Genomic DNA, 23,167 nt, shown 5'->3' with positions numbered 1-23,167 from the left:
TTTTTATTCTGCGCACTCTTCTGTTTACTCTGGTTTTAATTTGCTGTTATCGTACTGTCATTGAGTTGTTTTTTTTTTTTTAAAGATTTATTTATTTATTATGTATACAGTATTCTGCCTGCATGTATCCCTGCAGGTCAGAAGAGGGCGCCAGATCTCATTACAGATGGTAGTGAGCCTCCATGTGGTTGCTGAGAGTTGAACTCAGGACCTTTGGAAGAGCAGTCAGTGCTCTTAACCTCTGAGCCATCTCTCCAGCCCCTGTCATTGAGTTTTAAACCCAGATTATTTTGATCTGTCTCCTATTCATTGAAAGCTGCAATAGTGCTAAGCATCGTTTTAGCTGTTTAGCAGATGTTCACATTCCACCTTACACAGTTGGAAGCATTTCTTTTTCTTGTCTTTGATTCATGATTTATTTAGAAGTGGGTTTCAATTTCCAAGTACTTAACAACATGCTGAGATTCTTTTCCTTGTTGGTGATCCCTCTGCAGCTATAGGGTGTATGATAACACCCTAACACTGGGCGTGTGAGCGGCTCTGGAGGTGAGTGTTTCCTGCACAAACCCAGTGACCTGCATCTAATCCCCAGAATGCACTGAGAAGTGGAAGGAGAGCGCCGCCTTGCAAATTGTTCTCTGACCTACACATGCACAGTGTGCTCCTAATCTCCCAACCCCACTCTCTCTCTCCCTCTCTCTCTCTCTCTCTCTCCCTCTCCCTCTCCCTCTCCCTCCCCCCGTCTCTCTCACACACACACACTCAATAAAGATGAAAATGTCCTAGTATTTCAAACTTATTAAAATGTATATTATAGTCCAATATACCATCTATTTTTTATGAACAGTTTTTTTTTTTTTCAAACTTGAACAAAGCCTGTGTATTCTCTATTTGTTCAAAGTAATTTTGGAGCAAATTTCAATTAGATCCATGTGGGTGATGGTGTGGTTGGAACGCTTTATATTACTATTGATTTTTTTGAAGCTCAAGGACAGTTTTATTAGTGTCTAAAGGGACCCCACCCCCAGGGCAGGCAGGCTAGAATGGAAAAGAGAAGGGAGAAGGACCACACCGTTGAAACTGGCATGGAGGTCAGACAGGAAGTCACCCCACAGCGGAGCGGAGTACTAGAGAGAGTGAGGAAGGCCAGAAAGCTAAGTGTTTGGGAAAGCATGCTTACAGAAGAGGCAGAAAAGAGAAAAAAAAGTTACACCTTTGTGAGTAGTTTAGAGAAGTGGCTGAGCCTGGAAAGAGCCACAGAGAGAGGGGAAGGCATAGAGCTTCTCATCACAAGCCCGAGGCAGAGACTCAGCATAAACCCAAACTGGTGGTTTGAAAATGTCCAAATCAAAGTCTGGTAGTCCAATGAGCTAATGAGAGCATCCATCTACTGGACTTCTCCTTCCTTTTCTTCTGACAGCCAAGGCTGGACTCAAGAATGGTGACCCCAGGATACTTTCAGGGTCTTAGATAGTTTTGGAGTGGCTAAAATCACAGTGTGTGGTCCCACCTAGATGGCTTTTAGAGAGAAACAGAGAGAGAGAAGAAATAAAATCATCATTAATTTCTTAGGTTAAGCCAATAGTGGGCACGTCTCTCCTGTCTCCAGAGAGGTGCTGTTGTGTTGAATTGAGCCAACATCCGATGTCTTATATCTGGGCAGCATTTTCCTCATCAAGAAGAAAATCACTGGACCAGGCGTGCACACCTTTAACCCCAGCACTCAGGAGGCAGAGGCGGGCAGATCTCTGTGTGATTGAGGCCAGCCTGGTCTACAAAGCAAGTTCCTGGACAGCCAAGGCTATTACATAGAGAAACCCTGTCTCAAAAACACACACAAAAAATAAGGAAAATCATTAGTGAGAAATAATTTTCTAAAATTACTACTGATTTTTTTTTGTGTAGTAGTTTTACCAGTTACTGAAGAAAGAAATTAAAATTGTTTGCATGATTATGTATTTGTTGATTTCACTTTCATTCAGTAAGCTTTTGTTTCTAATGTTTTGCAATTCTGAATTGGGTACAAGTGTTCACTTGTAGTTGTTAGATAGGCTCAGCGTCGTGACTAATATAATCATGAAGGATATCTTTGTATAGGTCTATTTCATTTTATATCTGACCATTTGTGACAGGCTTAGCAGTGGCTCCCATTTCCTTATAAGGCAAAAGGGACTTTGTAGTTGTGATAGACTTACGTATATAAAACATACACATACACACACACACACACACACACACACACACACACACACACACACACATATATGTCATCACTATGCAGCCCAGGCTGTCCTGGAACTTGTGATCCTCTGACCTCAGCTTCCCAAGCGCTAGGATTATAGGCACGATTTAAGAATCTTGATTTGAGGGATGATGCTGGATTACCCTTGGGCTTCCAGGGTGCTCAGCGGGGAGCCAGTGGTCAGGAGGAGGCAGTGCAACACTGGAGGCAGAAGTAGAGATGATGCTTTGAAGGTGGTGGACTAAACCATAAATCAAGGAATGTAGGCGGCCTTGAGGCACCAGAGCCATGAAGGAAGTTGGTTGTCATCCGAGGGAAAGTAGTCCTGCCAACTCAGTGATCGCAGACTTCTGGAACATTAAGTAAAGAAACTGATGTCATTTTGTGGCTCTCGGGTGTGTCATTGGGGGTTTGTCACAGCGATGACAGGAAACTAATCCACTGTTTCAGGCTTCTTTTGTTTGCTATTCATTGACTTCTATATTTCTTTCTTTTTGCGCGCGCGCGCGTGTGTGTGTGTGTGTGTGTGTGTGTGTGTGTGTGTGTGTGTTGTATGTGTGTGCAAGGGTGCTTGCACATAGAGGCTTGCACATGGAGGCCAGAGGAGGATGCTGAGGATCACTCTCCACTTTATTCCGTGGAGAGGGTCGCTCTCTGAATCTGGAGAGCAAGCACCAATGATTCCCATGTCTCCACTCAGCACAATCCTGGGGTTGTAGGTGCGTGCTGCTCTTGCCCAAACTTTTACATGAATGCTTAGGATTCGAACTCATGTCCTCATGCTTATGTAACAAGGGCTCTTACCACTGAGCAATCTCCCCAGCCCTGCATAGTAAATTTTTTGTAACCTATTTTTTCATCTGGTGACATTCATCACACATTACTCCCCCCACCCCGCACATGTGTATGTGTGCATGTGTGTGTGTGTGCACATGTGTATGTGTGCATGTGTGCATATGTGTGTGTGCACATGTGTATGTGTGCATATGTGTGTGTGTGCACGTAGAGAGGTCTATGTTGGGTGTCTTCTGCAACTGTTCAAATAGTAATAACAACAACTATTATTATTTTGAGACAGAGTCTCTCACTGAACCTGTAGCTCATCAATTTGGCTAGGCCGGTTGGCCAGTGAGCCCCAGGGATCCTCCTGCCTCTACTGTCTGTCCCAGGATAGGATTGCAGTTGCGTGCCGCCATGACTGGCTTTTTATGTGGGTGCCGGGGATCTGAACTCTCGTGTTAACGAGATGCAGTTTTATTTCATGAAGGAGCATCCTAGTTTTCAGTCACACCTGTGGTGGATTCCTCTGCGGTCTTTCAGGTACCTCCCTCTGCATAGCTCTTATCAGTTCCTGGGCCATGCACATTCCAGCCACGTTAGCAGCTGGTGAGTGTGACCTCTGCCCTGGTTAGGACTCCTTTTCCTGTTCTGAGTCAGAAAGGACCCATGGGGGCCAGGGTGGAGAGTTGTATTCACCTTAGTAACTCTCTTTGCTCAGAGACCACAACACACACTCTCCTGCATATTCTCTCTCTCTCTCTCTCTCTCTCTCTCTCTCTCTCTCTCTCTCTCTCTCTCTCTCTCTTTGTAGGCAGCAATTTTCTTGATTGGAAGCAAGTCCAGGACCTCTCTGTCACGGCTGGAAACAATTCTATTAGTTTTCATTAACCGTCTCTGGTTCTCTCTCTTTCCCCTCTTCTGTCTTTATTCACTCAATTTAGCGATTGTCTTAGGTATCTATTGCTGTGATAAAACATCATGACCAGAAGCTCCTTGGGGAGGAAGGGGTTTATTTCGTCTCACCTCCATGTAACAGTCCATCACTGAAGAAGTCAGGGTGAGAACTCAAACAGGCAGGAACCTAAGACAGGAGCTGATGCAGAGGAGTGCTCTTACTACCTTGCTTCCCCTACCTTGCTCTGCCTGCTTTCTTATACACCCCAGGCCCACCATTCCAGCGATGGCACCGCTCACAATGGGCTGGGCTCTCCCACATCCGTCACTAATTAAGAAAATGCCTACGGGTTTGTCTACAGGCCAGTCTTATGGAGACATTGTCTCAGTTGAGAATTCCCTTTCCCAAATGACTCTGGCCTGTGTCAAGTTGACAATAAACTAGCCAGGACAATGATCTCATCTGTTTTTCAATTCCCATGTTTTTCTTACTTGAGTTTTTATTGGCTTTTTTTTTTTTTTTTTAAATTAGTTTTATTATTTTTATTTTCTCCTGCTAGAAATCAATTGCTGGTACTTCATTAGTTTTCATTTCTTTTTGTAATTGTCTTTGCATAGAAAGATAAAGCAATGAGAAAAGGTCATGATGTATTTGCCACTGTGAGGAATAAAGGTGAACATAACCTGGAAGAATGTGCTGTGTCACACTCTCAAAATACGTGGGAATCGGTTTCTCCCATGACACAGGTCCATGAAGCCAGCAGCCCATCACACAAGCATTCATCACTACTCAGAAGGTCCCCGAGATGATGGCATCAGCTCTAGTTGGTGTCTATCTCTTTTCGAAGGGAAGTCTAGGAACTCCTCATTTTTAGTGCTGAATCCATATGGAAACTTCTGGGCTTGAACACTGTTATCCCAGCAGGGCGAGATGAGATTGGGAGTCAGAGTGTGCCTAACGAGCATCTAAGGAGTGTGCCACAGTCGCCCCTTTAAAGAGCAATTTGAATATTACGATCTCTAGCAGCCCTAGAACTTGAATCATTTCCTGAAGAAATGCTTCTGTTTCTGTCAAGTTTCCTGCTGCTGTTTTACAGGATGGGCCATTTCCTCACCGGTGCGTCTTCTCACCCTGCGCTCACTCAACACTCTCGACTGAGTGTGGCAGCCTTTGGTAGAGATGACTGACAGCGCTGTTTACTACACATTGGAGCTGCCGGCTGCACCTCAAGTCCAAGAAGAGTCCAGACGGAAGCCCAAAGGTGAGTGAACCACATCAGCACTGAAGACCGGGCCGAGGGCGAGTGGAGAGGAGAGCAGTCGGGAGGACAGAGTGCAGGAAACTGAGGACAGTTTGAAGAGATACTTTTGGGTTCAGTTTGCAGTGCCGATGTGGGATATGGACTTTCGGTGTGGAGCGCAGCTGTGATCTTTTCTAGGCACTTCTGCGACGCTAAGGCCAAGCTAAGGCCAAGCAGTGGCAAAGCCATCTTTTTTTTTTGGTTAATTTTTTTCTTTATTCTTAAGGATTTTTATACATCTAGATAAGCATGCTGTTCTTTACTGATCCTGATCTAAAGTAAGAGCTTTGTGAGAGAGTTTTGTCTGCTGTCAAGCTTGGAGCAATTTACTTTAGCTGTTGAAATCCTACCATCTCTGTTTCCCCAGCCATGGTGTGGAGAAAGCAACAGCTTTACTGAGGGGCAATGGTAAGACTTCTTGAGAGGCGAGTGGATCCACGAGTGTATCCACGAGTGTGTATTTGTTTCCTATTTCCCACCCCACTTCTCTATTGCAACTGACTGTTGATGGGGAATAGAATGCTGAGCTCTGCAGATGGCTGGTCCTGTGATCTGGGGTGGGGGGGGGGTCAGGGAGCACCAACACCCACCAAAAATCTGCATTTTCTGTGCAGATTCCCATCTGAGACAGGGACCAACGTAAATGCCCGAATTAGTACTTGATTTCACATCTCAAGCAGGTGACTAGCAGAGGATACAGTCTCTTCTGTAGTTTTGTAGACTTTCTTGTTTGTTATACAACCTTTCGTCATCTTTTCCTTTTTTCGGTTACAATTTTTTTTTTTTTTCGAGACAGGGTTTCTCTGTGTAGTTTTGTGCCTTTCCTGGAACTCACTTTGTAGCCCAGGCTGGCCTCGAACTCACAGAGATCCGCCTGGCTCTGCCTCCCGAGTGCTGGGAATAAAGGCATGCGCCACCACTGCCTGGCTTAGTTACAATTTTTAATGCTGCCGTTTGAAAACATTGCCATATTTTCTAAATCATGGGCATTTCTGTTTCTACAAAACTATATAGAACTATGCATCTTTATATATGTGAGTTTTTCTCTATTATATATGCTCTAATTTGTGAGGAACAGAAATATTAAGTCAAAAGGAATGTATATTTGAAGTATAGAACTTAATATATGTTATATACAATACTATGTGTTAAGTAAAGAACATAAATAGTTGGAAGTAATATATACACAAAATAAATTAAAATTTTTGATTTACTTATGTTCTTAAGTTGGATGGTGGCTACCCAAATACAAATATAATTTGATACCATTTTTTCTTCATTTAGCAAACAACTACAAATGAGGGTTTTTAATTTCATTGATAAGTCATCTCTGTAGGTGGGCTTGGTGGCGCACGCCTTTAATCTCAACATCATGAGGCAGAGGCAGGTGGATCTCTGGGAGTTTGAGGCTAGCCTGGTGTACAGAGTGAGTTCCAGGACAGCCAGAGCTACACAGAGAAACCCTGTTTCGGGAGGGAGGTGGAGGTGGGGGAACCATAAATTTAAAAAGTCATCTATACCACAAATCTGGTGTATCAGTTATTTATTTTATCTTTATTTATTTATTTGAGACAGGTTCTTTTTTTTAAAAAAAATTTTTATTAAGAGATTTTCTATTTGTCTTACATATCAACCACGTATTCCCCTGTCCTCCCTCCTCCCACCCTCCCCCCAGGCTTCCCTCCCAACCCACCCCCCATTACCACCTCCTCCAAGGTAAGGTCTCCCCTGGGGAGTCAGCAGAGCCTGGTACATTCATTTGAGGCAGGTCCAAGTCCCTCCTTCCTGCATCAAGGCTGAGCAAAGTGTCTCAGCATAGGCACTAGGTTCCAAAATGCCAGCTCATGCACTAAGGACAGGTCTCTGTCTCACTGTTTGGGGGCCCCCTAAACAGTTCAAGCTAAACAACTGAGACAGGGTCTTTCTATATAACTCTAGCTGTCCTGGAACTCACTCTGTAGATCAGGCTGACCTCAGACTCACAGAGATCAGCCTGCTTCTGCCTCCTGAGTGCTGGGATTAAAGATGAAATCTATTTGTTCGTTGTGGTTTGTGTCATATAATGCTAGTGATTTGGGATTCATGAGCCAAAATATTTATCATGCTGAACTCTTATGAACCTCTCTCATTATGAAATTACTTTAAGAAACTGAGAATTCTTCATAGATACAAGTGTGTAAGAATAATTTATCTAAAATTTGAATAAGTATATGAGACTAAATTAGAAAAATTAAATTTTCTTTCTCTTCTGAGACAGAGTCTCATGTAGACCAAGCTGGCCCCGAATTTGCTATATAGCAAAGATGACCTTGAATTACTGACCCTTCTGCCTCTACGTCCCAAATGCTGGCATTATAGTCATGAGCCACCATATTCAGCTTCAAAACAATTGTTTTATTTAAAGATAACCAAAGGGATAAAAAAATCTTTACAGTTGCTCTTTACACATAATTTCCACAGCACCAAACTCTAAGACATCTGTGATTTTTAAACAAAAATCTGAGAAAAATATTTTCACTTTCAAACTAGAAATACAACATTCTTAGAGGCTGTGTAGCCATAGTTTATGTGACACAATGCTCCATCCTTAAACCCAAGGCCAACCTATTCTAATTATATTTCCAATAGTTACATGCAAAACAATGTGGATTTTATCATCTTCATCTGAGATGAAGGTTATTTCATTTCACTTTAAATTTTATTTAAAATTTGAAGGATACGAAAGAAAACAAGCGAAAGTATCTCGCTTCTGTTTCTGCTCCCAACCAACCTCCCATTTCCTCTCTTCAAGGGAAAACACTATGGAATGCCTGGATGGACTTCCATGTTTGATCTTGCTGAAAGACAGAGAAGTGATCTTGGATAGACTTTAGTGATATCAAGCATCCCCTGTTCTGAGGAATATATCTTTCTCTTAGTTATACATGTAAAAATCACTTCACATTGGCTTAAAAAAAATCCCTCTTCAGAAGCTACATATTTCATGAATATAAATATATTTGGCTGGTCTTTTGTTGATAAAAATTTAGATTTTTAGACATTCATTCATTTTAGACATTCAGCCTTTTCTTCGTATAGGCAGATGTTGCTGCCTTATAAGTATGGTATTTTGCACTTGTGTGGTATCTGTAGAAAAATGTTTCTCTAGGAGAAATTGCTGGGATGAAAGGCAAATGCTTTGCAGTTCTGGTAAACACGCCAAATTGTCCTTCAGTTCCTAAGAGGCAGAGACTGTCTACATACTACCTCACTATCCAAGTGTGCGAGCATAAAAGCCACAATCCCAAAGGCAAGAGTTTTCTTTAACTCGAGAGCAAGTGCCAGACTGAACCAGCAAAGAAACCTACGTGGCCTGGGTTTCTGTTTTCCGAGGTGGAATTGCTTCAAGACATCCGAGATTCTTGCCTGAGTTTCTGTGTCTGGCTCAGGGTCTTGCATTGGATTGTGTCTCTGCAGCTGTCTTACCCAGGCCCCGCAGTCTTTCCTGCCTTGTGACAGTGGCTTTGGGGCTTTTGGCCATGATTCTCATTCTCATGAGCTTGCTGATGTACCAACGGATCCTGTGCTGTGGTAAGTGCTGACTTCACCCCAGATTAACCTTTCCTTCTGTATGAAAAAGCAAGATGACTGTCAGTGACAGAGCTTTACAGACTTTACTAGAGAATTCTAAGGATTCAGCCCCCCTCTCCACATTGTATATTCAGGCTGTAACTTTCTGCAGAGAAACAGTTGGGACTTTCAGATCCAGGCTGATTATACCACAGTTGTCTGGAAAAGGCGCAAGTCCACAAAATGCAATTAACACTTCAGTTTGCAGACCCCAATCCTGGTACCATGTGCAGCCTTCCCACAGGAAGTAACCTAGTCCTTGTGTGACAAGGAAAGCTCTTCCCACTTTCTGGCTCCCAGTCTAGAATATGTAGTCTGACCACAGTTGTATGTATTTATGTGCTCTCATGGTCCCATGGCAGAACGGCTTGTGGTGAGTTTATGCAATGTGTCTCACGGAAGGAGAAAACCAATAGAATGTGGAACCTTATTTGAAGTCCTGGAGATGTTTTCACAGTGCCCACTCATTTCAAGTGCTTTAAAAGAAAGAGGATTGTATCTTCAAGAAAAATCCAGTAAGGAGAATTCTAGCTCTTTTCACTTTAGCATCTGATGTGCTTTTCTGTCAGAAAAATTATATATATATATATATATATATATATATATATATATATGTATATATATATATATATTCAAGTAAGTCAGTTTTTCTGAGTATAAAAATTCTTTCCAATTTCTATTGGCTCCAGATGATCACATCTGTTGGTTGGTTCTTTCTGGTTTGTTTCCTTTTCCAGTACACATAGTGGCATGCTGTCTTGAGGCTGGACATCTTGAATGATTCTGCCCATGTAAGGGCAGATGTACCCATGTAGTTATACAGTGAATGCATTTTAGGATATACAGACAGTACATAGATATGTGCCATGCAGATGCTTGCATCCTTTATGCAGTGTGTATGTATCATATGCATACAGATGATTTTCAGCGTACTGCACACTCTGCAATCCTCAGGCAGACCAGACCTTCTGTCAGAACCAAGCTTGCTTAGCGGTGTGTACATCAGAACTGATGAGCTGGATATTGTGGACCATTCAGTTTGAGGCCGTGTATTATGGATTTCCTTAAACTTTAGTTTGAAAAAGGGTAGGGCAAGATAGACACTGGAGATGCCATGTTTTCTTATACCTCCCTTTTACTTTGGTCCAAAAAGATGTGAGCTGTGCCCTCTTCCTTCTAGGCTCCAAGGACTCTGTGTGTGCCCACTGCCCCAGCTGCCCCAACTTCTGGATGAAGAATGGTAGCCACTGTTACTATTTCTCAGTGGAGAAAAGGGATTGGAATTCTAGTTTGGAATTCTGTGCAGACAAAGGCTCACATCTCCTTACGTTTCCGGATGAACAGGAAGTGGTAAATAAAAACATGTAGAAAATAGAGAGCTATTTCCCTCTCCTTCTCTCCTCCTCTCCCCTCACCCATTCTTTCCCTCCTTTTAGATGAGATCTTGCTATGTAGTTCAGGATGGCTTTGAACTTGTGATCTTCCTGCCTCAGCCTCCTAGCTTTTGTATGTGTGTGTGTGTGTGTGTGTGTGTGTGTGTGTGTGTGTGTGTGTATGTGTATGTATAAACAATTGTTTATTTATTTGTATGTCTATTTGAACAATTATTTATTTGTGTGTGTGTGTGTGTGTGTGTGTGTGTGTGTGTGTGTGTGTACATACATGCCATGGTGTGCTTGTGTACATGCTTGTGTGTGTGTGGGGTGGTGGTGGTGAGGTGAGATGGTGGCAAGCATTTCAGCAAAGAACTAGGCCTAAAACACAGACTTAGTTAAAAGGCATTGGGTCCTGAAACACGCAGGCCAACAAGGCAGCAGTGATTTCTGCGGAGTCTGTGGAGGGAGGAAAGGAGAGGGACTGCAGGACAGAAGGGCCACACTAGGGACTTAATGTCCTCACCTGAGTGTTTGTTGTCTTGTCCTTCATTAGAATGCAGTGGATTCTAAACTGGAAACTGTCCAGAAGGTTGACTTAAGAAGGAGAGAAACTGGGGGTCCTGTTTCCTAAGTTCCTCTCCATACTTCTGCTGGTCCTTGAGGAGGTTAGCAGTGTGAGGAGTCGATATCCTGGCACAAACTTGACCAGACTCGATTACAATTACATGTAAAAAGAAAGTAAGAAATCTTAGTATGGTTTTTCATGTTAACGTCTTGATTTTTTTTTGTTTTGATATTATTGTTTGCTTTAATTTGGGAGAAATAAAATCAAATCATAGAGAATAGTTAATTAGTAATTGAAAGGTAGGGATTTTGTAGCCCAGGCTGGTTTCAAATTCATGATTTTCTGGACACAGCCTTCTTCTCAGATTAACCTACTGGGATTAAAGGAGTCCACACACACCTGGTTTGCTAATTCCTATTTTGAGAATAGATGATTAATTTAGTTTATTTTCTCTCAAAAGAACACATATACACTTGAAATCCTGGAAGGATCTGAACTCCAAACCATTCCTCAGAGATTAGCTTTTCCTTCACCCCTTCTCTAAGCCAAAGTGGAAGAGACACTGGAATCTTTTCACTACACAGGGGAAGAATAGCCTTGTTTTCGGGAACTTTCGTAGCAACTGGTATCCTTTTGTTATAGCTGTTTTGAGGATCAATAGCAAAAGTGAGCAATTAGCTCCGAAAGTTTGCCTCCCAAGCTACAGACACAGCATCAGTGAGTCACACCACAAGACAAGTGAGAATTGGCCACAGAGAATTAGCGGCAGCCACAACATAAATCACACCATGCGCTGAAGAGTTTGGGAAGGGCTAAGATGCGGAGTGTCTGAGACTTGGCGATGTCTCTGTCTTTCTGCCCAGGGGAAGGGGTTCTAGAGGGATTTTGTCTTTCTTTCCTTATGTTTCCTGGCTCCTGTACCCACTGCAGAGAACACTTGCTAGAGTTTAGTCAGCTGCATTTCCAAAATGAGACTGCTTTCTCTTAACCCCTGAGCCCTGGGTTCCAGTCAGCGTTGGAGGGTGTCGAGTGCCCCTGATGGATTTAGTAACAGCTACTGATAAGTTTCTTTCCACATTCTCGTGGATTCTTACTTGATTCTTTTTTTTTTCTTCTTTCTCCACCTTTTGTCAAATTCTATAACAAAATGGTAGGTTGGTAGAGTGCGCTCTCCCACTGTTCTCAAGGCAAGACTTGCTTACTATGTTACAGTAGGAGCAATATTCCCAGTTTCATGCATGGTCTGGAAATCTACCAAAAGACCACATCTAAGAACGAAAACCTGGGCCTGGTGGCACGTGCCTGTAGTTTCACCCCTCAGTAGGCTGAAGCAGGAGACGCATGTGCTCTGGGCCACCCTGGGCTACAGAGTGAGTCTCTGCAGCTATACGAGCCTATTAAAACTGAAAACTTTCAGAGCAACCAGATGGTTCGGTGAGTAAAGGTGCTTGCCACCAAACCTGACGACCTGAGTTCGATCCCTGGCACCAGGGCCGTAGAGGGGCGGGACAGTCCTGCAAGCTGTCCTCTGACCTCCACGCCTGCGTGCTGTGGCTTGCCCCACTTCCCCAGCATAAATAAGTAAATAATTTAAACGTTTTAAACTGGCATTCCCTTGGTGTAATATACTCCCTCAGAATTAATTTGCTACAAATGGAGGCTATCTGGTTATTATTTAGAAAAACAAACAAACAAACAAAAAAAACAACTTAGTTGATTTCTTTTCAGCCCTGTCCTGAGCCTGGCGACAATTATTTTCAAATCATGTTTTTTTTTTCTTTACCACTCAATGTCCTTTTTGGTTTATTTACGGCTCCCCTAAGGCAGCAAATCCCGTTGTTTTAAGACCTCAGGGAAACTTACTGTTTTTCAAGTTGATACCTACATGCATTGCTGTAAGCACCTCACATGAAAATTCTTTTCTCGTGTTTTTGAAAACAGGAGACATTCTGTCTAGAAACACACATCCTGTGTACCTAGAGTTCGTTGACGCCTTACGTCTGACCTTGTGCTGTTAGCGGATAACACTATTTCACTTTTTTTCTTCCATCTAGTGCTAAATTATTCTAGGTAATTGTTAAAATTTGTGAAATATTTTCTTTTTAGAGACTAAGATTCTGATTTATTCTAATATTGCTTAAATCTTTTCAAATTCTTAAGATACAATTCTACCTATGTTTAATTATTATGAGCTATGATTATATTCACATCCATTATTTTTCTTTGGGCATCTTGGTTATGTTTTAGTCATTAAAACTGTGTTGATCCATCAAAACATCTGACTATTTAATAGTTCTTTTGTGAGACTGGCTTTCCTCAATATGTATTAAAATAGCTCAGATGCAATCCATGGACCGTATTAATTTGGAAACTTAAGGAATGTACTTTTGTGCCTTAAAGATAGTTTCATTTTATTAAAAGTATTGCCTATAAGTTGTGTGTATATATACATATATTTGCATGTAGTATAGAATAGCTTGTATATGCAATATATATGTTTTTTGTTTGTTTGGTTTTGAGATAGGGTTTCTCTATGTAGCTCTGGCTGTCCTGGAACTCACTCTGTAGACCAGGCTGGCCTCAAACTCAGAGATCCACCTGCCTCTGCCTTCTGAGCACTGGGATTAAAGGTATGTGCCACCAAGCCCGATTTAAAGTTTAAACATTGACCTTAGAAAAAGAGGAAAGGGAAAGAAAAATATGCATTTGTTTAATTTTTTAAATTAAAATTTAAAAATAACATCTTTGTTTCTTATTTTTAGTTTTTGAATTTTTTTTTCCTTTCAAGCAAACAGTAATAGTTCCGGAAGTGACACAACACCCAAGTGTTCCATTTTGCACTCTCTTTGTGGGATAAGAGTCCTGAGTAACACCCTTGGGTATATTTTTACAGTGTTTCTTCAGTCAGACACATGTACACGTGTCCACACACTCCAATGAACCAATCAGAAAATAGAAAAATAATTTTATCTGTGTTTGAAGGCGTTTTCCACATGGAATGCCCTTCAAGTATGAGTGACATGGGGAAAATTGTGAATATCTGGATTCATCTTGAGGAGAAAGGGCTGGTCAGGTGGCTTAGCATCACATAATAAACCAGCGCAAGCAGGGAGTTAATGGGCGTGCTCTTTATTAGTCTGCTTCCTCCCTTGGAGCTGATGAGAAAATGCAATGAATATTTTCCTTCTCTCTTATGGTGAGGGAGACTGATCGGGAGCCCTGTATGTACTAGATAATCGCTTTACCACCGAACCCCAGCCCCAGCCCAAGAAATGAAAGGTTTTCTTAGAGAGCCAGGGAGAAAGCCGACAACACACTTTTCTCTTTTAATTCAAGCCATCTTTTTAGCAAGTGAGCTTAGAAATGCATGAAGGTCCAAGCCACCCCGGAACACTGGAAGGCCACTTCATCCCAGACCCTCTCCTTTGTTTGTCCTTGCTGCCCCCGCATGCGCACTTAGGACTCTGGCGAGGCAAAAGGGGCGGAGATTTATGTTTAGGAGGCTTTTCCTCTCCTGGCACGCGACACCTGACTCCACAGCCTACTGCTCCAGAAGTGCTTGCTGGATAGAGTTTCCTGTATTTCCTCAAGGTGTTGGGCAGATTGTAAGCAAGAGTTCTTGCCATTACCGTGACTGTATTTAGTCAGAAGACACAAAGCCGTGAACAAATACGCTAACTCATGCTGTGGAGACACTGTGCAGGTGGAGGTAGCAGTGACTGTAGGCACTGTTTTACATGGACCCCTCAGAAGCTGGACCGAGGGAGGCCTGCACGGTGACAGCCATGTGAAAATCCAGCGGGAGGGCGTTACAGTAAGAAGGAAACGCTGTGCAAAGACCTCAGGCAAGAATGTTTGTTCTTGGCCTGTTAGAAAAAAACAGAAAGAAGGTTGATGGGGCTGGAAGTTGGTGGATAAGCGGTTGGCAGGGCCCAGATCTTGCAAGCCTTTGTGTGTGTAATGAAAACCTGAAACCCAGCGAAGAGAAAATGGAGGAGATTCCAGGCTGAGTAAAGAGCACAGGAGGTTTTCAGGGGTCTGCCATCCCTGGGCATGCAGAGAGAGCTTATTCTTCACTGGACTTTGAGCAGAGCTCTTCCTTCTTGCTGGTGAGGTTGCAGTCAGGCGAAGACCATCAACAGCAGAGCCCATACATTCCTTCTCTTCAGCCACTATCTGGCAGGAATAGAACAAAAATGACAGCCAAATGGGACATTTAGTAGCGTCATGATAACAACAGAGTTGGAATTTCACTGTGCTTTCTCAATTCCTAATGAAAGACTATTTTCTCCAAAGGAAATTGTTCAACCAATGCTAATCTAAAATACCATAAAAAGGTCATTCAAGTAATTCAACCCAAATTCAATTAATTAAGCTGTCACTGGAAAATATTGAAAATGCAATTATTCATTACGTGAATGCTCAACCTTACAACAAGATTAATCTTCTTGGATTTATTCTTTGTTCTGTGTAATGTTTTGGGCAGTTCCCTCAGGGCGTAAACATCTTCATTTGATTGTACCACGGTATAGAGCAAAGCATCATTTATCTTGGTCTACCACACATAGCACAGCACACAGGCCGGAGTACTTAGTTTAATTCTACCTTAAGGCCCATTGCCTTACCATCCTCCTGCCCCCTTGTCAAATACAAGATTAAGGATTTGAAAAACGAGAGTCTAGTGGGAGGACACACAGGCATATTGCTTTGAGTTTAGCTGTAGGTGGTGTTTTGGATGAGTGAGGTGAGCTTCTTTCTGTTGAGTGCCTATCAGGCTCCATCTAATCAGAAAGGAAGTCGCAATGGAAGGCAGAACTGTGGCAATGTCTTATCTGTTACACTGTAAGAATGGGCTTGTAAACTAAAGGTCAGGGCTGGGAAGCGGCTCTTTGCAATAGACAGATTTCTGCTAGAACTCAGAGCCCGATTAAAATTGGAAGCTAAAAGAGGGATTAGTTATCTGGAGACCAGGGTGGCTCCAAAAGTCAAGGTTCCTGCTGAGAGCCCCTTTCAGCTCTTCCACGGGTGTCTTTCCTTGGCTTTAGAGAGAGCTTCAGCTCTGTCTCTTATTTTAAGGCCACAGAATCCTGTCACAGGAACACCATCCTTATGACCTCACGGAAGCCTAATTAACTCAGGTACCATCACACTGGAAGTTAGGGTTTCAATATATGAATTTTGGGGTACATAAGCGTCCGGTCCTCACCCAGTTCTGAGAGAGAATAAGGATGATTATGTGATTCCCTCAAGGGGTCTCCGGGGTTCTGCATCTTTGCCGTCCTTATTCACCATCTTCAATCTCTCTCTCTCAGATCCCGTTCCGAGAGCTCTTGGGCATGGACTTTTACTGGATCGGCTTGAGGAACAATGGTAGCTGGATTTGGGAAGGTGGCCCAGTTCTAAGCTTACGGTAAAGTCTTTGAGGAGTGAGGGTGGGGAGGAAGAGAGGGAAAACCGGGGGCTTAGGAAGCAGAAGGAAAACACAACAGACAGCAGAGAGTAAAAAGGAGAGATGACAAGGAACAAAGACAGGAATGAACAGTGGTGGTCCTAGGAAGGTCAAAAATGTGGTGACATTTTCAAGGGGCAGAGAAAGCCATTTATTCTCCTGCTGCTTTGGGACCTGAGGGAGCTGAGAAGGGGACAGATTCAACTTTTTTCTTTCACGACTTTCAAGCTGTGCACGTTACCAAAATCAACTGACACCTCTGATTGCTTCCAGGATTGCTCTTAACAGCGTGATACAGAGATGCGGTGCCATCAACAGAGCTGGCCTTCAAGCCTCTAGTTGTGAAGTACCTTTGCAGTGGATTTGTAAGAAGACCATACACTGATGGATGCCACTATGTTCTGGGCCTTGACTCTGCCACATGTCTTTAAAAAGAGGGAACTGGCCTGGGAAATCTTTGTTCACAAATGTATGCCTCACAAACACCAAACCTGCTATGATATGCCATCAGACAGAGGATCACCATAGCCTCCTGGGGGTTGACATTTTCCTGCTGGGCTTTCTTGGAGACTCTTTAAGTAAGTATTATGCTAGCCATTTAAAGTCTAGATCCGGGCAAATGAAATAGATAAAGTTTGTTTTAATGGCTGGCTCCCTTATCCCCGTCTCTGCCATCTCTGTCAGTGATATGTGGCAAACTATTTATCCACAAAAGAGGAATGCAACTCTGCCATGTTCACATGTTACATGGAGATCAACTGGAAAGAAAAACACACACCTCACGTTCTCACTCACACTTGGAAGCTAAACAAGTTTGTGCTGTAGTTGTAGGGAGAAGCGCGGTAGTTACAGAGTCCGGGAGCGGAACGGAGCGGTCCAGGTTGGCTAATGGTTTGCCTGGAGTGCTCCGTAGCTCAGTGGGGTGACAATAATGATCAGTAATTACTGTACGGCTACCAATTTATTGTGAATTTCAAAATAGCTAGTTGAAAGGACTATGGGCGTTCCCAAATGCCTGAGAGGGTAGAGGTACTGACCACTCTGACAGGATCACTGACCTTTTATACCTACATTGAAATATCGTGCTGTACCCCACAAATGTGCACAATTGTTATGTATCATTTAAAAATTAAAATCAAATAAGTCACAATTAAAATTAAAAAATACCGTTCTGCCCCATTTCTATTTTATACTCTGATCTAATCTGAAGAACCGGGTGCATGTAGTATTTTGGTGAGGTCCTTTTCTGTGCATTGGCGTGAAGCGTACAGAATATGTGAGATAACGTGCGTTCTGTCTTTGGGCATTCTGTCCTGCCCGAGGCTCTTGGTGCGTGAAGTTTCATTCTAAAACACTGCTTGCTGCGAGAAGACATGACTGCAAGGGGTGGCAAGTGGATGAGGTCAGCGTGCTGCTTTCTGCTGCCCAGCTCTTCACACTTACCCGATGGCCCGGCCAGTGCTGCTTTCTGCTGCCCAGCTCTTCACACTTACATGATGGCCTGTGCTGCTTTCTGCTGCCCAGCTCTTCACACTTACCCGATGACCTGCACCTAATCTGCTTTTTCAAATAAGTTTGCATGAGTGTGGTTGAAGAACCCAATGTGCGACAGTTTCTGTTCTATGTGGTGAATGTGTGCTTTGTGTGTGAACTCAGTGATAGTCATTAATCTGATAGAGGGATTTTTATAGAGAAAACTTTACAGTAGTAATTTGTATGGTTGAGTCCTGTCCTGATGTCTCCAAAGTGAGAAGATTTCATTATTTCTTCTTGGGAGAGTTTGGACACAGGTGAGGAGAGAAGGGACCCTTTGAGGCTGTACACAACAAGACTGAAGTAAATCTTGGTCTTTTGATGAATATTTATGGGTTGCCATATTTATTTTCCTAGTCCACTCTTCTACCACTCTATTTCAGCACCTAAGATCATACCTATGCTCAGCAAATATTTAGTGAACAAGCTGGTGAACAAAACAAGAGAAGTTAAAAATATTTATTCTAGTTGTTTCTGTTAGGCCATGAGTTAGAGGGATTAAAGGCCAGAAAAAGTGTGTTCTGGCCCTTCTAGCCCACCCAAGTGAGTAGTAAGAAACTAACACCCCCAAAGGCAACAGCTGATTTAATTTGGATTTTATGTTCATAGAAGGAAGTGGGGGAGACACGTGCCCATCCTCCTACGATCTCTCAGCTTTGCTCCTGGATGAGGACACTCACAACTTACGGGTGTGGTGGCATTTTCTCCTACTTTGTTGGGATAATGATGATGACTCCATTTGGACCCTGGCTTGACTACTGGAAGGTGCGCTGATTCAGTTATTTATTCAAAGATAAATGAAGGGGGACAGTAGGCAGGATGTGCACAGTTTCCTTTACGAAGAGTTCAGTTGCTGTGTAAGGATTTCTCACGGTTACCAGTGCTGAGTGTCATCTTTCACTTCGCTGTCCCCCGGAAGTATTAGTATAGAAATTGCTCATTTCCAGCAGGGTATGGTGGCCATTTATTTACACTGAATTTTAATTTATTTAGTTTGTGTTTGCACATGTGGCACAGTGTGTGTGGAAGTCAGGACAATTTGTTGAGCTGCTTGCTCCTTCCACCAGGTGGGTTCTGGGGATGGAACCAGGCTTGGTGGCACACATCTTTACTCTTGGGCATTCTCTCCAGGTTGGAATAAGACATTTACTTAAGATACTACCAGAATATTAATAAGATTAAGATAACCAAGAGAGGGAGAAACCTCTGTAGAGGGTATCTCAGACAATAGTTAAAATGGAAATAAAACTGTATATTCTTTAGACAGTAGCAGGAATTGAGGCTTCTGTCTCTTTGTGTTTTTTTTTTTTTTTTTTTTTTTTTGAGACAGGGTTTCTCTGTGTAGTTTTGGTGCCTGTCCTGGAACTCACTCTGTAGACCAGGCTGGCCTCGAACTCACAAAGATCCGCCTGCCTCTGCCTCCCAAGTGCTAGGATTAAAGGCATGCACCACCACTGCCCGGCTTTCTTTGTATTTTTATTACTTTCTTCTACTTTAATAAACAAATTTTGGAACCTGAGAACAGAGATTAGCATCATGAAACTCCTCAGTGTGTGTCAGCGTCTTTATTGGGCCATGCATGTTTCTCATGTCTGTTTCCGCTTCTCACTGATGCCCACTGCCGTTCACCTTTCCCCCGAGGGATGTTCTTTCTGTCTGCTCCCATCTTTAGGAAGTGGACAGGTCTGGCCTTTCTTTCAAATGTAACTGAATGGTTTTCAAGACATACCTCACTGCTTCACTGTTTTCTGTAGAGTTATGTCATTGAGACCTGTCCACCTAAGCTGTGTGCAATTAATTCACCCTTTTGGCTGCTTCACAGCCTTCAGCATATGCTGTGTCCATTGTCTTAATGGCACATCTCTAGTTTGCCTCTGATTCCCCATCAGTTTCTAAAGCCCATGTGAATATTTCTACACAGCCCTATTCCTGGGTTTTCTCTTCTTGGGAAATGGCCCTACCCTCTATGCTGCTGTTTAGATTTCAGACTGGAGTGCTGGAACTGGCAAAGAGTTAGGGGACTGGGAGAAGAGGCAGATTCTCAAAGGGACAGCGTAACCCTTTCAACACAGGGCAGTGGTAGAATGGTGTTTGTCTAGCATGCACCAGGCAGGCCCTGGTTTCTGTCCTCAGTATCACAGACAGAGAAGAACAAACACTGGCATTTCAGCAAGCGATTCTCAATCTGCTTGTCACTGATGAATTAGACACGGACCTTGGGCCGGGTGGTGGTGGCTCACACTTTTAATCCCAGTTCTCAGGAGGCAGAAGCAGGCGGATCTCTGAGTTTGAGGCCAGTCTGGTTGAGTTCCAGGACAGCCTCCAAAGGTACACAGAGAAATCCTGTCTCAAACAAACAAACAAACAAACAAACAACCCCCCCCCAAAAAAAAATTATGGACCTTGGGGAAAGCGCAGCTGGCCCAGACACTGGCCACAATCTAAAGGATAAACTGATGACAGCAAATATAATTAGCTATTCCTTCCTGGGCCAAAGCTAAGAGATGCTGAAAGATAAATTCCTGGTACTAAATGCAGTTAGCTAGCTCCTGTCTCCAGCACCCATCCTGAGTTTTGAGCCACACAGGGCAGATCTCAGAGTTAAAGCCATAGTAACGGAAGGAGGTTAATCTTTCTTGTCTGTTGGCCTGAGGAAGCAGAGTGTGTGTGAGTTTCATTCCAAGGTTCAAGTCATCCTGGGCAGAATGCAGTTTTCATTCATAAAATGTCTCAATGGACCGACTTGAGGCACCAGTTTTTTCTTCTCCTGGCTTGTCTGTCAAGCCTCCTTCTTTCTGCAGGTCTGATTTCATTAAATCATCCCTTTACCTTTCTTCTGAGTTTTGGTTTGTGGTCTGGGAAGATGTTGCAGGAGAAGTGTCCCTGACCTCAGGCCACCTCACCTACAGGCTGAGGTACAGCTAGTTCAGTGGTTCCCAACCTGTGGGTTGTGACCCCATTGGGGTGGCATATCAGATATCCTGCATATCAGATATTTACATTATGATTCATAACAGTAGCAAATACAGTTAGGAAGTAGCAACAAAATAATTTTATGGTTGTGGGGGGGTCACCACAGCATGAGGAACTGTACTCAAGGGTCACAGCATGAGGAAGGTTGAGAACCACTGCTCTAGCTCTTTGGTAACAAAAGAACTTATCAATTTCTTCTATTCTGTTTTCTTGTTCACTCCATTGGCTGATTTTCTTATCTCTGCTAGCAAAAGAGATTATCATTCATGGCCCCTCCCTTCGGGTTTAACTGTGGTACCTCAACTGCTGTTTACTTGGATTAATTACTGTGATGGTTTTCTAGTCACTTCTACCCTTTAAAATCAGTTTGAACACCAGGTCTGGGGGTGCAGACCTGAAATCCCAGCTACTTGAGAGGTTGAGGCAGGAGGATTGAAAGTTCAAGAAGAATCAAAGTGAGTTCCAGGCCAGTCTGTGCACCTCAGACTTTGTCTCAATATAAAAAGTAGAAAGAATGCTGGGACTGTAGCTCGGTGGCACAGCACTGTGTGGCATGTGAGAGGACCCAGGTTCAATTCCTTGGACTGCAAAAATAAACAAAAAACTAAAACCAAACCAAAGAACAAACACTCAAACCTGAAAACCATCCAGAGCTAAGAACGCTAAAAAGTGTGTTTACTATTTTCCTTCTAAAATTATGACCTTAACCTGAGCATGCTCAGGAATGTATTCCTTAACCTTGCAACTGAGCATGCTCAGAAATGAGCTTGTGTGGGTGGCTCCCTGAATAAAACCCCCGTGTTACCTTTATTTGAGGACCATTGCTTTGGGAATAACTCCCACGCTCTCCTGGCCTGCCGCATGTGACAATTGTCTCATTCTTGTGTGTCTCGGCCACGCTTGTTTGTCTTTCCTGTCACCAAGATGGAAACCCATTGTGGTCAAAAATGTTCCCCATGACTTTTTACCATTCTCTTCCCCTCCCTTCCGTCTCCACTACTAAATCTCAACAAGCTTTATTTGGCACTATAGTTCAGATTGCATCTTTTGTGGGAACAGGGTCTCATGATGTGGATCAGGCTCGCCTTGAACTCATGATCTTCCTGTCTCAGCCTTCTGAGTATTTGGACTACAGGCAGTGCCACCAGGCCTGGCTAGACTGCATCATTTAAAGCTATAGTATATAGAATTTTGAAGAACTATACAATGTGCATTTCCCCCTGTCTTCCTTTACTTAACACAATTGACACTCATCCATATTGTACATTTACTTTTGCACTTTATTTTTCTGTGCTAATATTTCCTTATACGGATTTACCATGATTTGTGTATTCTTCCATGTGTTTATGGTTCTTTAGGTTGTTTCTAGTTTGAAAATAAAGTTGTTATGGAACCAAGTGTGGTAGTGCACACCTGTAATCCCAGAACTGGGTAGAGTCAGGGTTCAAAGGTCATGCTCAGGTTTGTTTAATGTACTTATTTGCCACCTGAATATTTCTCTTGAGGAAATTTCTGTTCAAATCTTTTGTCCGTTTGACTCTTAGTTATTTTTTGTTGTGGTTTGTTTTTTTATCCTCTTGAGTTGGAGTCTCGTGTGGCTAGCCTTGAACTCACTATGTAGCAGAATATAACCTTGAGCTCCTAATTCACCTAGGTCTACTTCCCAAAGGCTTCAACCATGCCTGGCTGAAGTCCTTTACGTATTCTCTGTACAGTTCTTCTCAGATAGACTTTGCAAAAGCACTATCAGCCTGTGTTTTGCCTTTTCATTCTCTTAACTGTGTTTCAAAAAATGGAAATGGGCCAGGTGTAGAGGCCCATGCAATCCCAGCACTCAGGAGGCAGAGGCAGAAATCTGTGAGTTTGAGACCAGCCTGGTCTATAAAGTGAGTTTCAAGACAGCCAAGGCTGTTCCACAGAGAAACCCTGTCTCGAAAAACCAAACAAACAAGAAACAAAAAATAGAAATAAAAAAATGTTTTGTTTTGTTTTGTTTTGGTTTTTCGAGACAGGGTTTCTCTGTGTAGCTTTGCGCCTTTCCTGGATCTCACTCTGTAGACCAGGCTGGCCTCGAACTCACAGAGATCCGCCTGGGTCTGCCACTGAGTGCTGGGATTAAAGGCTTGCACCACCATTTTCATGTGTATGAACACGTTTCCTCCATGTATGTCTGTGCTCCACATGTGTGCAGGACCCATGGAGGCCAGAAGAGGGCACTAGATCCCCTGGAATGGAAGCTACAGACTATGGGGAGCTGTCATGTGGGTGCTGAGAATCAAACCTGGGTCCTCTGGAAAAGCAGCCAGTGCTCTGAACTGCTGAGTCTTCTCTCCAGCTTCTCTGTAGTTTATCAATGCTCTTAGAAACTGTATTTGATCTCATTTTTTTTCCTGACATACAGCTCCTACAATTTTGTCACCTCCCAAGTGATGACTTTTGTGTGCC

At 43.0% G+C, this 23,167-nt stretch overlaps 1 protein-coding gene across 1 annotated transcript; it reads left to right on the top strand.

Annotated features, from left to right (window-relative positions):
* Positions 1-5,016: 5,016 nt before the first annotated feature.
* Klrg1 (killer cell lectin like receptor G1) lies at positions 5,017-17,388 on the top strand. The gene is made up of 5 exons (XM_052720356.1): positions 5,017-5,178; positions 8,674-8,787; positions 10,007-10,176; positions 16,080-16,177; positions 16,490-17,388. Exons 1-5 carry the CDS (start codon positions 5,097-5,099, stop codon positions 16,599-16,601), a joined length of 576 nt encoding a protein of 191 aa, XP_052576316.1. The 5' UTR covers positions 5,017-5,096; the 3' UTR covers positions 16,602-17,388.
* Positions 17,389-23,167: the final 5,779 nt, after the last annotated feature.

Source organism: Peromyscus californicus, unplaced genomic scaffold (genome assembly GCF_007827085.1).
Source record: "Peromyscus californicus insignis strain IS unplaced genomic scaffold, ASM782708v3 Scaffold_6__1_contigs__length_162567912, whole genome shotgun sequence".
Classification (NCBI taxonomy): Eukaryota; Metazoa; Chordata; class Mammalia; order Rodentia; family Cricetidae; genus Peromyscus; species Peromyscus californicus.
Note: the sequence above shows the minus strand (reverse complement) of the source record. Positions and strands in the feature narration are given on the sequence as shown.

What these genes read in the sequence shown, in the direction of transcription:
- Klrg1 (XM_052720356.1), top strand. Translation starts at nt 5,097, where the DNA reads ATGACTGACAGCGCTGTTTACTACACATTGGAGCTGCCGGCTGCACCT. An exon ending in CCAACGGATCCTGTGCTGTG is followed by an intron (nt 8,788 to 10,006) that starts GTAAGTGCTGAC and finishes TCTTCCTTCTAG; the next exon opens with GCTCCAAGGACTCTGTGTGT. An exon ending in TTCCGGATGAACAGGAAGTG is followed by an intron (nt 10,177 to 16,079) that starts GTAAATAAAAAC and finishes TCTCTCTCTCAG; the next exon opens with ATCCCGTTCCGAGAGCTCTT.